We start from the raw sequence: 16,452 nt of genomic DNA on the forward strand, positions 1-16,452 counted from the left end.
AAAACTAGGGCTATGTTCACCATTCTACAGCTCATGTGTTCTTACACTCCCAGTTGTAGGTGTCTAATATATATGTGACCCGGGAGCCTTTGCAATGTCATGGTTGTGTCATATAACCTCTGCTCACAATATACATCTTTGTATTGTATTATGTAAATGCCGATAATAAAATGCTTAAAAAAATTAATGCACCATGCATGTTTAAGATCCCTCACTCCTCAAATGTTTAGAACCTCGCCGGACCGTCAAAAGCACACGGAATTACTTCCTAAGCGAACCACGCTGGAAGTCAACACTTCTTAGCACTTTCCCCAGTGTAACGAGACACGTAAACATCCGCTAATGTACTTGTGTACCTCGTGAAGGCTGCGAGGCGCTGCATAATACCTACATTTGCAAACAATCTGCAGATGAGTGGTTTCGTTTGTGGGAGTGCTGCGCTAAGTGGTGTAGACAGAATGATGCTTTGGAGCTGTGTTGAGTTGACTCGTTGTGGCGGCGGCACCATGTTCTAAAGTGCCGTGCAACCTGAAGGCGGGTGGTTGACAGTGTGCTACAGTAAAGTAAGATGTGCAAGAGGTTTGACACTGTATCCAGCTTTGCAGTGTGGTATAGGCACAGCGCAGACGGGTGGGCCCTTAATTACTTTGGCCACGCCCCTCTGAGAGCCCCCCCAGTTTTTTCATCCCACTTAAAGCCCCGGTGTGGAGACTGCAGACGGCTGCAGAGCGTCGCGCGGGATCCGCAGGTGGTTGGCTTGTTGCGCCTCGCTCCACGCGCCCGGCCTGCAGTTCCCAGCTCGGGCCAGCGGGGGGCGCGGCGCCCTCGCCTCTCCCGGCCTGACAGCCCTCCGTGACGTCACGCGCAGGGAAGGAGGAAGCCCGGGAGCTGTCAGTGGAGCCTCGGCCGGCGAGGGGTTGCCTGCTCACTCCTCCCGGCGCCCAGCACAGCCCAGTCTGCCGCAGCCCAGCACAGCAGCCGCACCGCAGCCACAGGTGGGAGCCGACATGGCAGACGTGTTCCAGCCCAACGATTCGGTTGCTTCCGAGGACGTGGCCAACCGCTTCGCCCGCAAAGGGGCCCTGCGGCAGAAGAACGTGCACGAGGTGAAGGACCACCGCTTCATAGCGCGCTTCTTCAAGCAGCCCACCTTCTGCAGCCACTGCACGGACTTCATATGGTAAGAGTCTGCCCCGCTGCAGGGACCCCGCCCCCTGTGCTGCCTGCGAGTGTTTGTATATCCCATAACCGCCCCTGCCACTGAGTGCAGCCCACCTCTTGCAATCACTGCATAGGCTGAGTGAGAGGCTGCCCCTGCTGCTGCAGGAGCCCCGGCCCCTCTGCTCTCTGGATGTGTGTGGGTGTGCAGCCCCCCGCGCGCCCTGAAACTGAGCGCCGAGTGCGCGCGGGCAGCCCGTCTGCTGTCACCACGGCACTGACTAACTTCATGTGTCCAGGACTGCCCTTAGCTACAGGGACCGAAGCCCGCGTGTGTGGAGCCCTCCCCTGCCTCAAACCACACCCCGTGACTACCAGCGGAGCCGCCCTGTGCTGCCTCGCTACTGACTTGATATGGTGATCGCTGCTCGTGCACAGGGTCCGTGCTCCCTCGGTGAGAGGGCAGAGCACTGGCACCTGTTGAGGCCAGTCCTCTGGAGAAGTCCCGGTGTATGGCCTTGGGGATTAGCTGCTGCCCTCTCCATGCCCCGAGTCCCTGCTTCGAGTTTGGGTTCTATCCACTCCTTCTGCACATACTTCATATGACAAGACACTGTCACCGGCTTATATGTGTGAGTGCCTGCTACCACCTGGCCCTGACACCCTGTCGGAAATTTGAATACAGAGCGTCTCTGCTGCAATGTAACATTGTTGTAAGATTTGCACATTCTGCTTAGGCCACACACTCCACTCTGAGTGTGCTGGCATGCCTGTCCTCAAGACTCGGAATGTGCATTCCACTTCCTGCTTCTGATAACTTCTCTCAAACCATTGACACTAGGCCTCCTGCTTGTGAGTGCAACCAACCTTTATGAGGCAACTGCCCTGACAAGGGTGATCACCTCTTATCTGGTCATTGCAGACACTGACTGCTGACCTGGACTTTTCACGTACCTACCATTGTTTTCAGATGTGTTAGTCTAATTAGTTCAGTGGAAGCAAAACAAGACAAGAACACCCAGAATGCAGTAGGATGCCACACACAAGTACCGGACTAGAAACTGTGTCTGTAATGACCTGGAGGTTTGTGGTCGCCCAAGCCAGGTCGTAATCAAATCACTGCTACTGATATTGAGGGCTGAACTTTCAGAGTAGAGCGCTCCCTCCCGGAGCACACTCTTCTCGAGGTCGACTACCCAAGTGTGAGTGTCTGTGCAGCCTTTCTCCTTTGCTTGAGTAGGTACGAGTACCGAGCACTACACAAATATCCTACAATAATACTCGTACTTCTCACCCTCATCCCATCAGTGTGTGTAGTCCATTTCCTACACCTCTTGTAGCAGCCTCCAGCAACCATTTCCCAATACACCTCCCCATTCTTAAATTAAGGCAGGACGTCTGTACCCCCGTCTGTGAACGTACATCACTGTTTAGGCCGACTTCAAATAGTTCCTATCTATGAGGGAAGCCTTACGTCTACGGTTGCATCACACTGCATTGCCTCGCCATCTCCAGAACAAAACGTCCAGCCTTGGGCTTTCTTTGGGCAAATCCTTATCGAGTCTATCGGTCGAATGGAGGCACCAGATCTCACCACCAGAATACACTGATGTGTTAAATGGATCAGTTGTAGACGCAGGGTGCTTTGTTTACAAGGAACAACATAGCAACAGAGCAGCCCTCTTTTGCAGGCCTTGAGTTCACTTTTTATGCACAGGTCATCTTCGTCTGTCAAAGTTGAATTTATCCTCCGCCTCACTCAAATGTTTCACAGGGTCCACTCTCTATTAAAATGCACTGGACCTGTTTGAATATTTCGAACGGCTGCGCGGCAGAAAAGGCCCCCTTTTATGTCAACATGCGGGCGTCTTGAAGGGCACACCTTCCAATTGAGGGGTTCTGAGAGAGTTATGTATGGGGTCGGAGCCATTCTTTTCTGGACCTTTACGTAATGTGTGTTAGCGCATGTGTAAACAATGTTGTTTTTAAGTGCGAGTTGTGCCTGTCGGTGTGTATGTGTCCGGCGCGTGCCCTTTGTAGTCAATGAAACGATTGCTTATGAGGCGGAGTTGTCGCCTGTGTGTTAAACTCTCTCGCTGTCAGCGCTTGGCATTCGAGTAAGTCCATCGCACTGAAAGCCATGCTACCGACCCTTTTGTGAGTGAGTGTTTAGCCCTCTAGTGAGCTTGCCTGGAGCACACTGCAAAATGATTTACTGAGAGCCCTTAAGAATGCTGAGTGGGTTAATCGCACCCTTCTGAGATCTGTGTCAAACCTACAGTCACCGGTCTCCATCCTGGCAAAACTGACTCAGCTCTTCATTCTTTTGAGGCGGATCAATGAAGTGCTGCTGGCTGGGGGAATAGTAAATCTTGCTATTTATTACACTACAAAATAGTAATAGTCAGCGGTAGCTAGTACTATATTGTAAAAAAAAAAGTGGTTAGCTGTTATAATAGCCACATCAACTCTGCTTAGTGTTTCATCTGTATATATGACAACTGGTTCTGTAGGGAAGTGTAACCTTATAGATCATCTATATACTGGTAAACCTAGGAAAAACCAATGAATGGAGTGACCCATTTATCTTGACCGCCACAAGAAAATACTTCATGCTCACAGAAAAATGAAGCTACTTAGTCTGATATGTTTATTTTTCATATATCGTAGAGAAGCACAAATGTTACATATAAAAAAACACAGGACTATTATGTGACACGAATACCATAAATTAGTGCCATACAAAAGTGTGCTTCACACATAACACAAGACTCCGGACAGTATACAGAGATATTCAATTGCTCGTCTGTTTACAATTCTTCAATATACTCAAACATAGTTCCTCAATTCTTGTTGAAAGATATGCGAGATAATTGTACAGAACACATATTCTTATCCTCAACGTTTCGACCCTGTCCACCAAGTTTGTTAACAAAAACATCACAACAGATGTTCCCCAGGACTAGAGAGAGAATACAGCCTGTGTGATGAAGGATAATGTGTGTCATTGAGGCAACAAACTAAACTGTTGAAAAAAGTGTGTATATTTACAATGAAGCCTCACCTGGTCAAGATAGTCAGAAAAACCAATCAATCGTCATCGAGGTATCCTAGAAGGTGATGATTGATCGTGTGTATCCAGAGATAAGTTGGGTTCTCGCTGGGGACCTATATCATAGAGATGCAGAGTATAAATACATACCACTAGTTACCATGCATGTGAAAATACACACCACTAGTTATCATACATGTGAAAACAAAAAGGAGCTGCACCTCTCTTACCTCATAAATAGGAAAATGATCCAAGTGGGATATCTATCCCCAACAATATGGCACTAATTTATGTTAGTGGTATCAAACAGGGGGAATAGGGGGGGGACGATTTTTGAGAGGGGTCCAATGCACTCGTCCTAGGAAGATGCAACAAAAAGTATTGTACAGAGTTCCCCAATGGGAGCTAAAAAATTAGCTCAGCCTATCTTCTCTCTCACTCATTAAAAGGTGGGGGTTAAGTGCATAGTGTAGACCCTTTTCAGAATGTAAGGATACCTCACACAGGCTAACGGCAGGACAACTACTGTTATCCCAGCCGATGACCGTCCAGCGTCATCATCGGTATCCTGCTCCTACGACAGGCTGGCGGTGCAATGCCCGTCGGGCAGCAAGGGAAGCTGCACTTTGGCGGAGATCTTCTATTCCGAGCCAACGGGTGTGTGGGTGTGAGGGGCCTATGAAAGGTGCAATAGTGAGCGTGGTGGTGTGTCTTAAAAAAAGTTAGTAGAGTCCTAATAGAGATTTTATTGGTCAGGCTCACTACTTTATTAAAAAAGATGAAGGGGTATTAAGGAGTGGTGAACAATGAGACCAAACCTTTATTCAACCCTTGTTGTGAAAACGGTCAACATGTTTCTCGCCCTAAGGGCGATTCATCAGGACCTTTGTGCTCATATAATTGCTAGTATCCTCCGGATTAAGAGGACACTGGTATACGACCTGTGTAGTGTCGTTCGGAAATGGTTCCTTGCGAGGGACCTCCTGGAAAAATGAAGAGAAGAAAGCAAACAACAATGATGTCACAAGTAAGTATGGACCAGAGTACATCATATTTGTGCCTATATCCGGGGTGTCAGAGAATACGTGCCCCTTGGGTAGTGTTCTGTCTAGGTAGTGACAGGGTCGGGTAGTGCTGTGAGTGAGAGTGGTATAAAAATTGCAATGCGCGTGAGTGGAGCGCACTGCATAGTGCTGCCATGCTGGAACGCTATAGCATGCATCTAAGTGGAGGCGCCATTTTCCCGCCTGTGCATTGTACAGGATGGTGGTGGCACATCCTTGTTTTGTCGAGCGGGGGGTGGCGCCAATATTAAAATATTATTCATACACTTATAGGCTAAGATTTGAGCCATAAATGGTGAGAAGCCGCACAGTAAAAACCATTAAAGGTGATTTGACACTCTGTTACAAGGTTAGTTCAACGCTAGCGGGAAGGTCGTGTATCCCGGCGAAGAAATATGTAAATAAATAAGTCGACACGCCATGCTCGACGAGTGCGCATAAGACAGCGCCAGTCTGCGAGTCCCTGTTCCACTTACCCGTTGGGATTCCTCTTTAAAGCCTCACGGGCTGTCCAGGTGGGGCCAGCAGCGAGTGAGGAATTCCTACGGGGAAAGTAGCGCATTTAGCGGGAACGTAAGGGAGAACTTACCAGCCGATAACCCAATTGCGAGAGTGGGCTTGCTGTGTGTGTAAACAAGTAACAAGCTGTATATCAGGGCTCAGATCCACACCTTACCTCAGAGGTCGCTGGTGGCGGACATCTCTGCACCTACCCCTCCCACTGGAACTCAGATAACTGGACAGCCGGCACGGTGGTGAGGCAAAGTCCGGTCTAGATAAGGGAGGATGGAGCGCGCGCAGAGGGGTGTGTCCCTCTAGTTGCTGGGTTGCGGCACGCTGGAAAGGAAAGCAAGGAGGGGTTAGCTGACGATAGCGCGGCCCGAGCCATACTAAACTGGGGCCATCTTGGAATGGGTTTAGGAGTCTAGCAGGGCATGTTTAAGGCACCTGGAAGAGGGCAACTAGCCCAGATTGTTAATAGCTGTCAGGCCAGTATCGCCCTGGAATGCGGGAGTAAAAGGCAAGGAGGGATTAGCTTGAGGATAGCGTGGCCCGAGCCATACTAAGCTGTGGCCATCTTGGAATGGGTTTGGAAGTCTAGTAGGGCCTCTTTTAAGGGAATTAGAAGTGGACAACTGGTCCAGCTAAATAATAGCTATCTGGCGGGTATCGCCCAGGTGTGCAGGAGTAAGAAACCCAACACGCGGATGGCTGGAGATGATGCTGCCCGGGACAATCAAAGCGGGGGCCATCTTGGAATGGGTTTGGAAGTATGGCAAGGCATGTAAGACACTTAGAATTGGATAACTGATCCAGATTAATAACTATCTGGCGAGTGTCGTCCAGGGCACCCCATCATTCAATCCCAATTCATCGCTCTGAAGCCGATGTATCCATCTCTGTTCATATCTGAACAGGGCTTGTTGGTTCAGGTTCGGTAAAGACTCAATGACAGTCCATCGGATGTTCTCTGGAGAATGATTGTAGTCCTTGCAATGTTCGTAGAGCTTTGTGTGTGTCTTGTGACATCGGATGTTACTATTGTGCTCCATTATTCGTTGCTTAACTTATGTTATTCATGTCACTTAAAAGTACATAGGCCCAAATGCATCAAGGGTTTTTGCATTCGCAAACGGTGCGAATCTCAAAATTCGGCCGTTTGCGAATGCAAATCCCGTTTTTGGGATGCATGAAGCTTTTTGCTATTTTCGCAATTTAAGAAATCGCAATTTTTTTTGCGATTTCTTAAATTGCGATTGCATTTAAGAAATCGCAATTTTGCGATTTCTTAAATGCAATGCATGATTTTTTTTAAATTGCGAATTCGCAAATTAGAAGTAGTAAATTACCATGAAGTTAACCTTCATGGTAATTTTAGAAAACTTTCAAAAATGCACAAAAGTGCATTTTTGAAAGTTTCATTTTAAACACACACATGCCCATTGGGCATGTGTGTGTGAAAAAAGCACTTTCAGGTACATTTCAGGGGTGCAGGGGGGGTCCTTTGGACCCCCCCTGCACCCTTGAAATTGCATTCTCATTTTGCGATTCCTTAATTGCGAATCGCAAAATGAGAATGCCTTCACATTCATTCCTATGGGCCTCTAGGGCAAAAATTGCGATTTTTTTTTTTTTTTGATGCATTGCCGTTTGCGATTCCTTAATTGCGATTCCTTAATTTTCGCAATTAAGGAATCGCAAACGGCAACAATGATGCATGTGGCCCTATGTTTTTTGATATGTAACATTTGTGTTTCTCTACTATATTTGAAAAATTAATATATCTGACTCCTACGTTAATTTTTGTGTCAGTATCAAGTATTTTCTTGTTTGTCACACTCCAATCATTGGTATTCCCTAGTTTACCAGGATATAGATGATTTAAAAGAAATGTGACACTTCCATACACAACCAATTGTTCTTATATACTAGCAGTTTCTCAAGTTCTGCGGGTCACTAGGTCACCCCATTAAAATCTATGGTCTAGTATTAAATCTGAGCATGACTTGGACGCATGCACCGTGGGCTCTCAAGAAGCTCCTTATGTTTTCTGATACGAGCCCAAGGTTAGACGTTTATAAAAGCCTGAGAGGTCGGCGGTGCTCTAAAGTGTGTCCTCGCACACCCTTGCATCTTAGGGTGTCATGGGAGCAATTAATTGTTTCATTGTAGAGCTTAAAAAACAGAACAGGTAAATAAACCATGGTTAAATGGCAGAGCCACTTAGTCTCAGACTGGATTTGGGACTGGGTCTCAAAGGAGACACGATTAACTCCTAAAGTAAAGGCTCCTGATACATTCTTGTTTACCTGGAAACATGAAAGCTATGTCTGCGGTAGTCATGGATGCCCAAAGGGAAAGTCTCCTACACTAACTTAACCTAGCAGATTATGTGACAGAGTAATGAGGGGAAGACTCCCAAGGAGGTGCAAACACACCTAGTGCATGTCTGCACAACCCGCTTACTCCCCTGTCGGCTTCTCCTCTGAGACTGAGCCTAGATACTTCCAAACAGCAAAGAGATATTTCAGAGTACAAAGCATCCACCACTGTTGCCATGAACAGGACTTTGTGCTCATGAAAAGCTTCTGAAAATTCTTCTGATAATTTTCCCTACAATTTGAAATTTGGGAAAATATCTGTGCACTTACTGTTAAATTTACACATGCTCGACAGTTATTGGCCTGTGAATCTATTTCAAACCATGACCGGTTGTGATTAGGAAGCTAGCACTCAACAAGGCATAGCTATAAAGCTGGGAATTCATGGACCAAGTTTCACCCTCTGTTTTCTGTGGTTCATAGTTGATTTAGAAAGGCCCTCTGTACTGAACATGTCTGCTGTTGAATGGACATGTCCTACAAAGTTGGCCTACTCCTAGCCGCGCCACCCTTGTCTGGTACCCACGATAAGTGAAGCATAATCTGGAGCACAGTCATGCTCCGAGTGCTTGATTTGTGTCAGCGGTGGGCACCACCACTCATTTCTTTGGGAGTTGAATAGGGTCTGATTTTCCTCCTCATCCTTCGACTCAGGGCAGGAGAAATGCAGACAGAAAAGGCAGGAAGATAAATGCGTGAAAACAGGGTGGGACAAATGGAGAAAGCATGGATTTTAAACATACCCTACAAGAATGTGGTAGAGGGATAGGAAATATAGGGTCCTGTAAGAAAGAGTTGTGAGTCTTTAGGCATCCTCAGGGTCCTCAATCTTGGGTTATACCATGTGCCATACGGGCGTCTGGCTTTGGCGTACGTGTGACTACAAGCCACCGCCCCGCTAGGATCCATGATATAAGGTTTTTCTACATCTCATAATTTCCTTGCTTTCAGAATTCCTTGAAGGCATCACACCAACCGTAAATTGTGCAGTATTTCATTTCACAGGTGAGGGTGCACCTCAGCGTGTGCATACCCTGTGACATTCTGGTCCTGAAGAAAGCCTTGCTACGGGCATTAGGAGGCTGAAACATGTAGACCACTATTTTCACTACCAAAATAGGGATATGACTGGTCAATCTAACCAGTTTGTACATCCACCCCACTACGTTTTTAGCCTGCCTTACTTCTCCGCCAATAAAACATTTTCGGGATAAGTAAAGGCAATTTTAACTTTTTGCACTTTTACTGATTTCACTTCCACGCAAAAACAAACCAACCCACTCCGCTGTAATCAGGCGTCGCAGCACACCAGAGAGGCCCTCGGCCTCTCTGGTGGGGACCCAATGATGAAGCATGTCACCAACCAGGTTGGTGATTGAGGGTTCTTTTAGAAAACAGGCGTGACTCCTCATGCAAGCTATTTGTGTGGAATCACTCTTTTGTTGATTGTTTTCTTTAGGAATTCAGCATCCACGGCATTTGGCAGGAAAAACTTTAGGCCCTGCACTTTTAAGAAATTAGGCACTGCTCACTGGTACACGTCACACAGAGCACCCCCCCCCCCCCTATTACTTCAGCAGCATACTTCACGCCCTGGTCACCGCGTGTTCTTTGTGATGGCTTTTTTTGTATTGTCGCATCCTTTAACATGATCTCAGATAAGATTTGCTCAGGTGAGATGGATGTATAGTTCCTTTGTCAGTAAGTAAAATCATAGCTTGACTTGATTTTAGAGGATTATGGCGAACGTGGGTATTACGGTGAAGTCTGCATTGCTGTAACAATAGCACACTCCTTCAGGGGCTGTAAGGGGCTGCCATCGAGAGTCTTACGACACTAGCAGTGGTGTGGGGTTCCATGCTGCCCCAACGCTCAGATTCATTTATTAAAATAACATTTTTTAAATCTGGTACACATTATGTTTGCTACAGTTATTTGTATGATCATTTCTTACATTAATATTTTAATTTCTAGAGGGACTGGTGGGATTCCTTCCCAAATGTTAAAAGCCTTAATTTAGAAAGTACTTTTAGCAAAGTTAATTATGTGGACAGGAATGAGCTGTACCTTTTAATTACAGCTTGAAATCCACAATTATTCTACCAGGTTATTTTGGATGACTATGTTTTTTTCTTGCTTTGCCTTCTTTGCTCCTGAAAGGGTTGTGTTTTTTTCAACTAGAGACTGATGTCACCTTGCAAAATGTTGGCACTCCACATACCTATTAATACACACAAAGTGACTGTGGTTTCATAAAGAATTCTATGTTCTCGTCGAGTGTATTATGTCTGGTGGTTGGAACATTACTGTTTCAGAAGATCATCAGTCCCCTGGAGACCCTTTCCGGTGGTTAGTGCGCTACACAAATCAATGTAACCTAACAATAAATCGCCCCGCCCTGGTACCACAGCAATGCCCTATTTTCACAGGAGCCATTTTATCTACAGGTGATAATTTCGTATTAGATAGGCGCAGAGCTAAATAATTACAGCAACTTGATGGCAAAATAAATATGCAGTGACTTCTGAAAGTCATTAAATATATTACATATTCAATATATCTATTAACTTTCCTCCAGGTTTAATTTGCTGCCACTGCCCCTCTTTCATACTGTGCATTAGAAGCTGCCTAATTACTTCCCCTGTTTCTTGGTGCCTGTGCCTGGGGATCTGAGTGAGTGGAGGTCACTATGATGCTCTCTCTGCATTGCCACTGCATGGGTTCCAAAGATGATGATTGCATGCTTCACCTCCTGAAGGTCTGTCTGCAGCTTGCTATAAGCAGCTGATGCACATACTTCACACAGGAGCCCGCTCCTCGCCCTGTGAAGGGCATCTACCCCTCTGTGTATCGGTGTGTGACTCCTTTTCTGCAGCCAAGGCAGGGCTGGATTAACAATTAAGCAAAATATGCACGTGCCTAGGACATCAAGGGAAGGGGGCAGCGTAAATATTTGCCATTGCTGGATTTACCATGAACCATATGATGCAAAACTGCAAATTGTGCAGCTGAACCTATAGATATAGTAGAAAGTTTACATCAAAAATTCCATCCTACTGTAAATTCATTTAGAAAAATAACATTTTATATTATGGTTTATATTTTGAATTGGATATATATGGGGACACCAACATTTTTTATAGTGCTTCTGGGCTTCTAAAGGTCTTAATCTGGCAGGGTTGTGTATTTTTGGCACACGTATAGTGATGGCACGAACCTGATCCCTTGATTAGGCAATGCTTGGATAATCAGCTGCCATGTACGTTTCTAAACACTGGTTCCTTTTAATGTTCTTCTGTCTAGAGAGCAGGTTTAGCACTTCAGATTAAGTGGCTTTGGATTTGTTCCTCTAACTGCTTATCCTCTCTTTCCTGTATGTCTTTGCGTGTCCAACAAGGGCAGCACGCAGAATCTTAAAGACTGAGCGGCCATTCTTTGCACTCTGCTCTTGATATTGAGAAGTATATGTGTGTTTGTGTGTGCACTCAGTACACCTGCAACTATTGCACAGACTTCGCATGATAAAGACTTGCCCCCTGCTACTGAAACCCCATTTCTATAGACATTTTCCTTCACTGCTGTAGTACAAGTAAGCTCTCTTTCAACTTGTTTGGAACGTGTTGATGCCTTTGGGAAGTCTGTAGAAGACTGGTACAAGTAAAGGGCCAAAAGTTAGATGCAATTCAGGGTGAAGAGAACTGAACGAGAGGAACAGAGGTGAAGACTGATAGAGTTAAAGCTGTCTTCAAATGGATGGATTGAAGCGTGAATATTAATAATTGTATTCCACACTGCAAGCGGTGTGCTCTGCTCATGTTGGTCAATTGTCGACATAGAAATGGATGAAATGTTGAAGACTTGAAGTAGCTCATAGTACATATGTGGCAGGATCATAGCAGAGTTATGTATTGGTGTTCTCAAACAGTCCTCTGTGAGTTGGAAGAATAGCTACCTGTCAGTGTGTGCTTCTTAATGGGTATCGTCCGTGTATGTCATTTGAGTACAAGTTGCAGCATAGAGAACAATGATAATTATTTAGACTGAATAGAAATAAGGGTTCTGGCCGCTGCCTGATCTCAAATGGAATAATTATGTAGATGACACAAATCTCCCAGAAGCTTGAAAATCCATTGGAATATAACTTCCGCAATATTGAATAATGCCTCCAAGCAGCTGACTTCTTGTTGCTAACCAATCAAATCAACCTAAATACATCAACAACTGAGATACTGCTCCATGCAACCAAAATCAGGAACCTATGGGTGATTTTGCATGCCATTCTCTTGCTTCTGCTGCAAGTAAAGCATGTCTCCATACAAAACCTTCTACATCATGAGAATGTCTTCAGTAATTTTACCCATACCTTGGCTTCCATCAAAATGTTCAGACTGCCAATGCCCTTTTGCTCTCGCATCTGTACTATGCCCCGAAGTGCCACTTATAATTCCACCAATGCAAACTCCCATCACACCATGCGTCACTAGCCTCTATGGCTACACTGATCACTTTCAAAGCAATGTGTATTACTCATTGAGCGAGCAGTGCCTGGAGTTAGCTCACTTTTCCTCCAAACCAGTGCTTATTTGCAAAAAAATAAGTGCAGGGGCCCTCGTCAGGAGGCCACTGCAGTTTGCACCACACAGTGACCCTCCCAGCGCTGCTAATGGCAGTACTAACACAATTACTAATCATCATACCCCTTCAAGTGTGACAATTCAGTCTGTTCCAGGCCCCGAAGCTGTAAGAATGGCTTGGGCAGATGTCAATAGTCCATTTTTAAAGTGTATTGAGTTGATAAACAACTGTTGCTGTGTTCATCTTTAAATTAGACAGGCAGTTCCAAGCCCCGGTGTTGACAATTAAGTGCCGGTGCCAAGCACGGTACACCACCGGCTCTATTTAAGCACTGCTCCAAACGAAACTTTACACCTTACAAACAGACAAGACCATTGCTTTTCACATAGGGACCTCTTTTGACCATCACATCAATCAAAAAGTTGCAAACTGATGGAAACCACTTCTCAACGCAGACAGTCTCTGGAACTAAGTTTCTGCATATTTTGGAAGAATCAAAAGACACCTGGAACAATAAAGCCCTGGCTCTTTCTATCCATATAATCACGAGCTGAAATTGAAAATAAGTTGGGAAGTAGGAATTAGGGAATATGTCTATACTTATGCTCGCCACAACACCTCATACTTATGCGCAGCAGAGTACAGTGCACCATATTTGAAGCATCTCATTCACATCATCCAATATCACCTATATAAGATGTATTACATCTAAGAGACTTCCAGCTATACAACCAGAAAGGTGAGCTAGTACCCGATGCAATAATTAGTGTTATACAAATGCTGCATTACAATTTGACATAAAATTATAAAACATACAATAACATTATTGTTGATTACTGATTTTTTTGTATAAAAAAAATTACATTTAGCATTTTGTTTTTTTTCTGGAAGAAACCTTGGGAAACAAAATTGAAACACTGAAATGCTTAATAGGATGGGCTATTCCTGCCCATGCACTCTTTAGAGACCTACATACTATACAACATGCTAATCATATACGTTGCACTTTTAACTGCAGTGCATTAATTTCCTTTATGGATCCTCACTTGAATAAACTCCATAAAAGCCCACTCTTAAATAGAGGACTAGCTCATGAACACACACAAAACAATCTGCCACCTTATTTGATCCATTCAATCCAAGAGAGGTTTCTTTCACACGCCCCATCAATGGGTTTCATCACATAGTTTGGAAGATCATAACAAAAATCAGAAGCAGATCTGAATTAGAGACACATTTGAATTAGTTCAATGTTTTTGTTAGCTCAACTTTACATTTTAACATGTGCTTTCCTTCTAATTATGATGGAGGTCATTGTATTCCTGCCATCCAGAAACTTTGTGATTAACATTTTACTGCTGTATTTATTTCTGCTGCTAAGAAATGTATTTATTCTCATTTCTAAACGTTTCTCTTCAGAATTAAACAGTTATTGGGCAACTTGGGTCACTTTGAATTTAGTTTTATGCTTTGGTATTGTTAGGATTCAATTGAATGAGTAAAACCTGTGACCTTGTATGGAACACTTTTCGTAGTTTTGCCCAAAGATCTACTATAGGGTAGACACTGAATGAAATACTTATCGCTAATGTTCACACCCATATATACTGGCACAATCTGCTCCTTACACAAGATATACAAACGGCCAATAGTTGCTGACAACTTGCTAAAGAAAAAACCTTTCCTCTTACTGTTACCATCACCCTGGAATACAGAATTGGAACACCTGAGGCACACATCCCAGTTACTCCAGTTTAGAAGTGCCATATTAGCACGGCACTCACCATTCAGCAGAGAATGAGCCCCAAAAGGGTCTAACCAATGTCAAGAACCTCCAGTGCTTCGCTTGAGATGCAGGTTTCAGGTGGGGCCCACCAGCACTCATCCTTTAGGGCCAACAATAATTGTTTTCATCATCAGATTTTAAACCTGAGAAAATCACAAAAAAGGGGAAAGTAGGTGGAAGAAAAAGATGGAAAACATTGACAAAGAAAGCAAAGATGGAAAAGACAGAAAGGGGCACAGAGTGTCTGCTGGTGAATAAAATAGGAATTAGGTGGGATCGAGACTGCAGCATTGGTATTTAGCCCCCCGACATTTGATAGCACTCGCCGTTGTTTTTTTTGTTTTTTTTAGCAAAACGTTGAGCCTCAGCACTTATTCTTTTACTAATTAAGCACAGAGAACCTCATGCACTCCCTGTAAGATCTTAGTAATGAGGACAGTATCAAAAATCTAAATTAATAGTTACTGAAATGGAAAGAGGATGGAAGGAAATGTTACATTTTGGACTTCTTTACCTTCGAGAGACTGTGTGAAGTTATAATGGATGTGGCACAAAGAGCACAGCCCAAATGTACTTGTTGTTCACATTACAGTGATGTAAAATCTCTCAAAAGGAGTCCATGTGTTGCACCTAATGATTTAGAGGACAGCCGTTAGAAGAGTGCGAAGCTTTTACACTTACATTGTGCCGTGGTGAAAACTCCACAGAGTGATATGAAGTGATGAGATCACACCTCGAAACTAACATTTTCGGCCTCAGTTGTTGGAGACCATCAAATTAAGAGATCTTTTGAAAGGAACGAAGGAGTTGAACTGTTACCTAGTCAAGCAGTGAGCATGTCTGTGCATTAATTGCCTTTATGGATCCTCACTTGCATACACTCGGTAAAAGGCCACTCTAAAAAGTGGACTAGCTCACGAACAGACACAAAACAATCTGCCACTGTGTTTGGTCCATTCAGTCCAAGCGAGGGCTCTTTCATACCCTCGTCCATGGGTTTCATCACATAGTTAATTGCAGTTTCTGTTTCCTTCCTTTCCATGTGCACATTTCTTTTTTTTCAGTAGTAATTTACATTTATTTTATATTGTCACCTGACGAGCCTGATAATAGTGATCCAGCAGAGTGACTGCAGTGAGAATGAACATCCTGCCTTTGACAGGGGTGAGAGATATGAGGGGTTGTTGTGATGTCCGATTTCGACAGCAGAAGCTCTTGAAATGCACTTCAGGGAGAGCTTGTGGCAACTTTGTAAGTATGGCTCTCCCAGGTGGGCTACAATATAACAGATATGGCGAGAAAGCTGAATTTCAGACACTGTGTAGCAAGTAGTTGCATCCCATTCACAGACATAAAGTTAAAGAATACAGGAATCTTTTTTGATACTAATCAGTGTATGGGAATTTAAATGATAAAAAAGATACATAATGGCTTGCCAGTTATTCGTCTTGCAGTGAAGTAGCACGGGTTGCTTGGGCCCTAGTGCAGGCCGCCCCCCCTCCTATTTTCTTGACTTTGACTATTAAAATACAAGTATAATTGGGGTGCAGGGACCCTTCATGCACTTGGACCCAGGTGTCACTGCACCTCCTGCACCATCGATAGATCTGCCACTGTTGTCCTGAATAACAGTACTACTAGGCCCCTCTCTCCTGACAGAGATTTTCACGTACTCTGTTTAACGCAATTCCACCTAACCGGTGCTGTTAACTTGAGCAAAAAAAAAACAAAAACAAAAAGGAGCTACACGTTTGTTGACTATTGTTGCTGCAGGATGTATTGAAATAGTATCTGGCTATGTAGGCGGCTTATCTTCTGTTTCAAAAGCCATGCCAACAATGTGCAGTCTATCCACACACCCGGACACTTGCTTCAGTCAACGTGTCACACGGTGCAGCTGGAAGTGACTACTCCTAAAGGCGTTTCTTTGGGGCA

At 44.5% G+C, this 16,452-nt stretch overlaps 1 protein-coding gene across 2 annotated transcripts in view; it reads left to right on the plus strand.

Moving 5' to 3' along the window:
* The first annotated feature begins 725 nt into the window (after positions 1-725).
* PRKCA (protein kinase C alpha) overlaps positions 726-16,452 on the plus strand; it is a 1,411,833-nt gene continuing 1,396,106 nt past the window's right edge. Inside the window, exon 1 of one of the 2 annotated variants that reach the window (XM_078654315.1) lies at positions 726-1,180. In XM_078654315.1, the coding sequence (XP_078510441.1) occupies positions 1,008-1,180 (173 nt within the window). In that variant the 5' untranslated portion in view covers positions 726-1,007. The remainder of the gene's footprint in view (positions 1,181-16,452) is intronic. The other variant, XM_078654314.1, reaches the window with a different exon arrangement.

Source organism: Lissotriton helveticus, chromosome 7 (genome assembly GCF_964261635.1).
Source record: "Lissotriton helveticus chromosome 7, aLisHel1.1, whole genome shotgun sequence".
NCBI classification, from domain to species: Eukaryota; Metazoa; Chordata; class Amphibia; order Caudata; family Salamandridae; genus Lissotriton; species Lissotriton helveticus.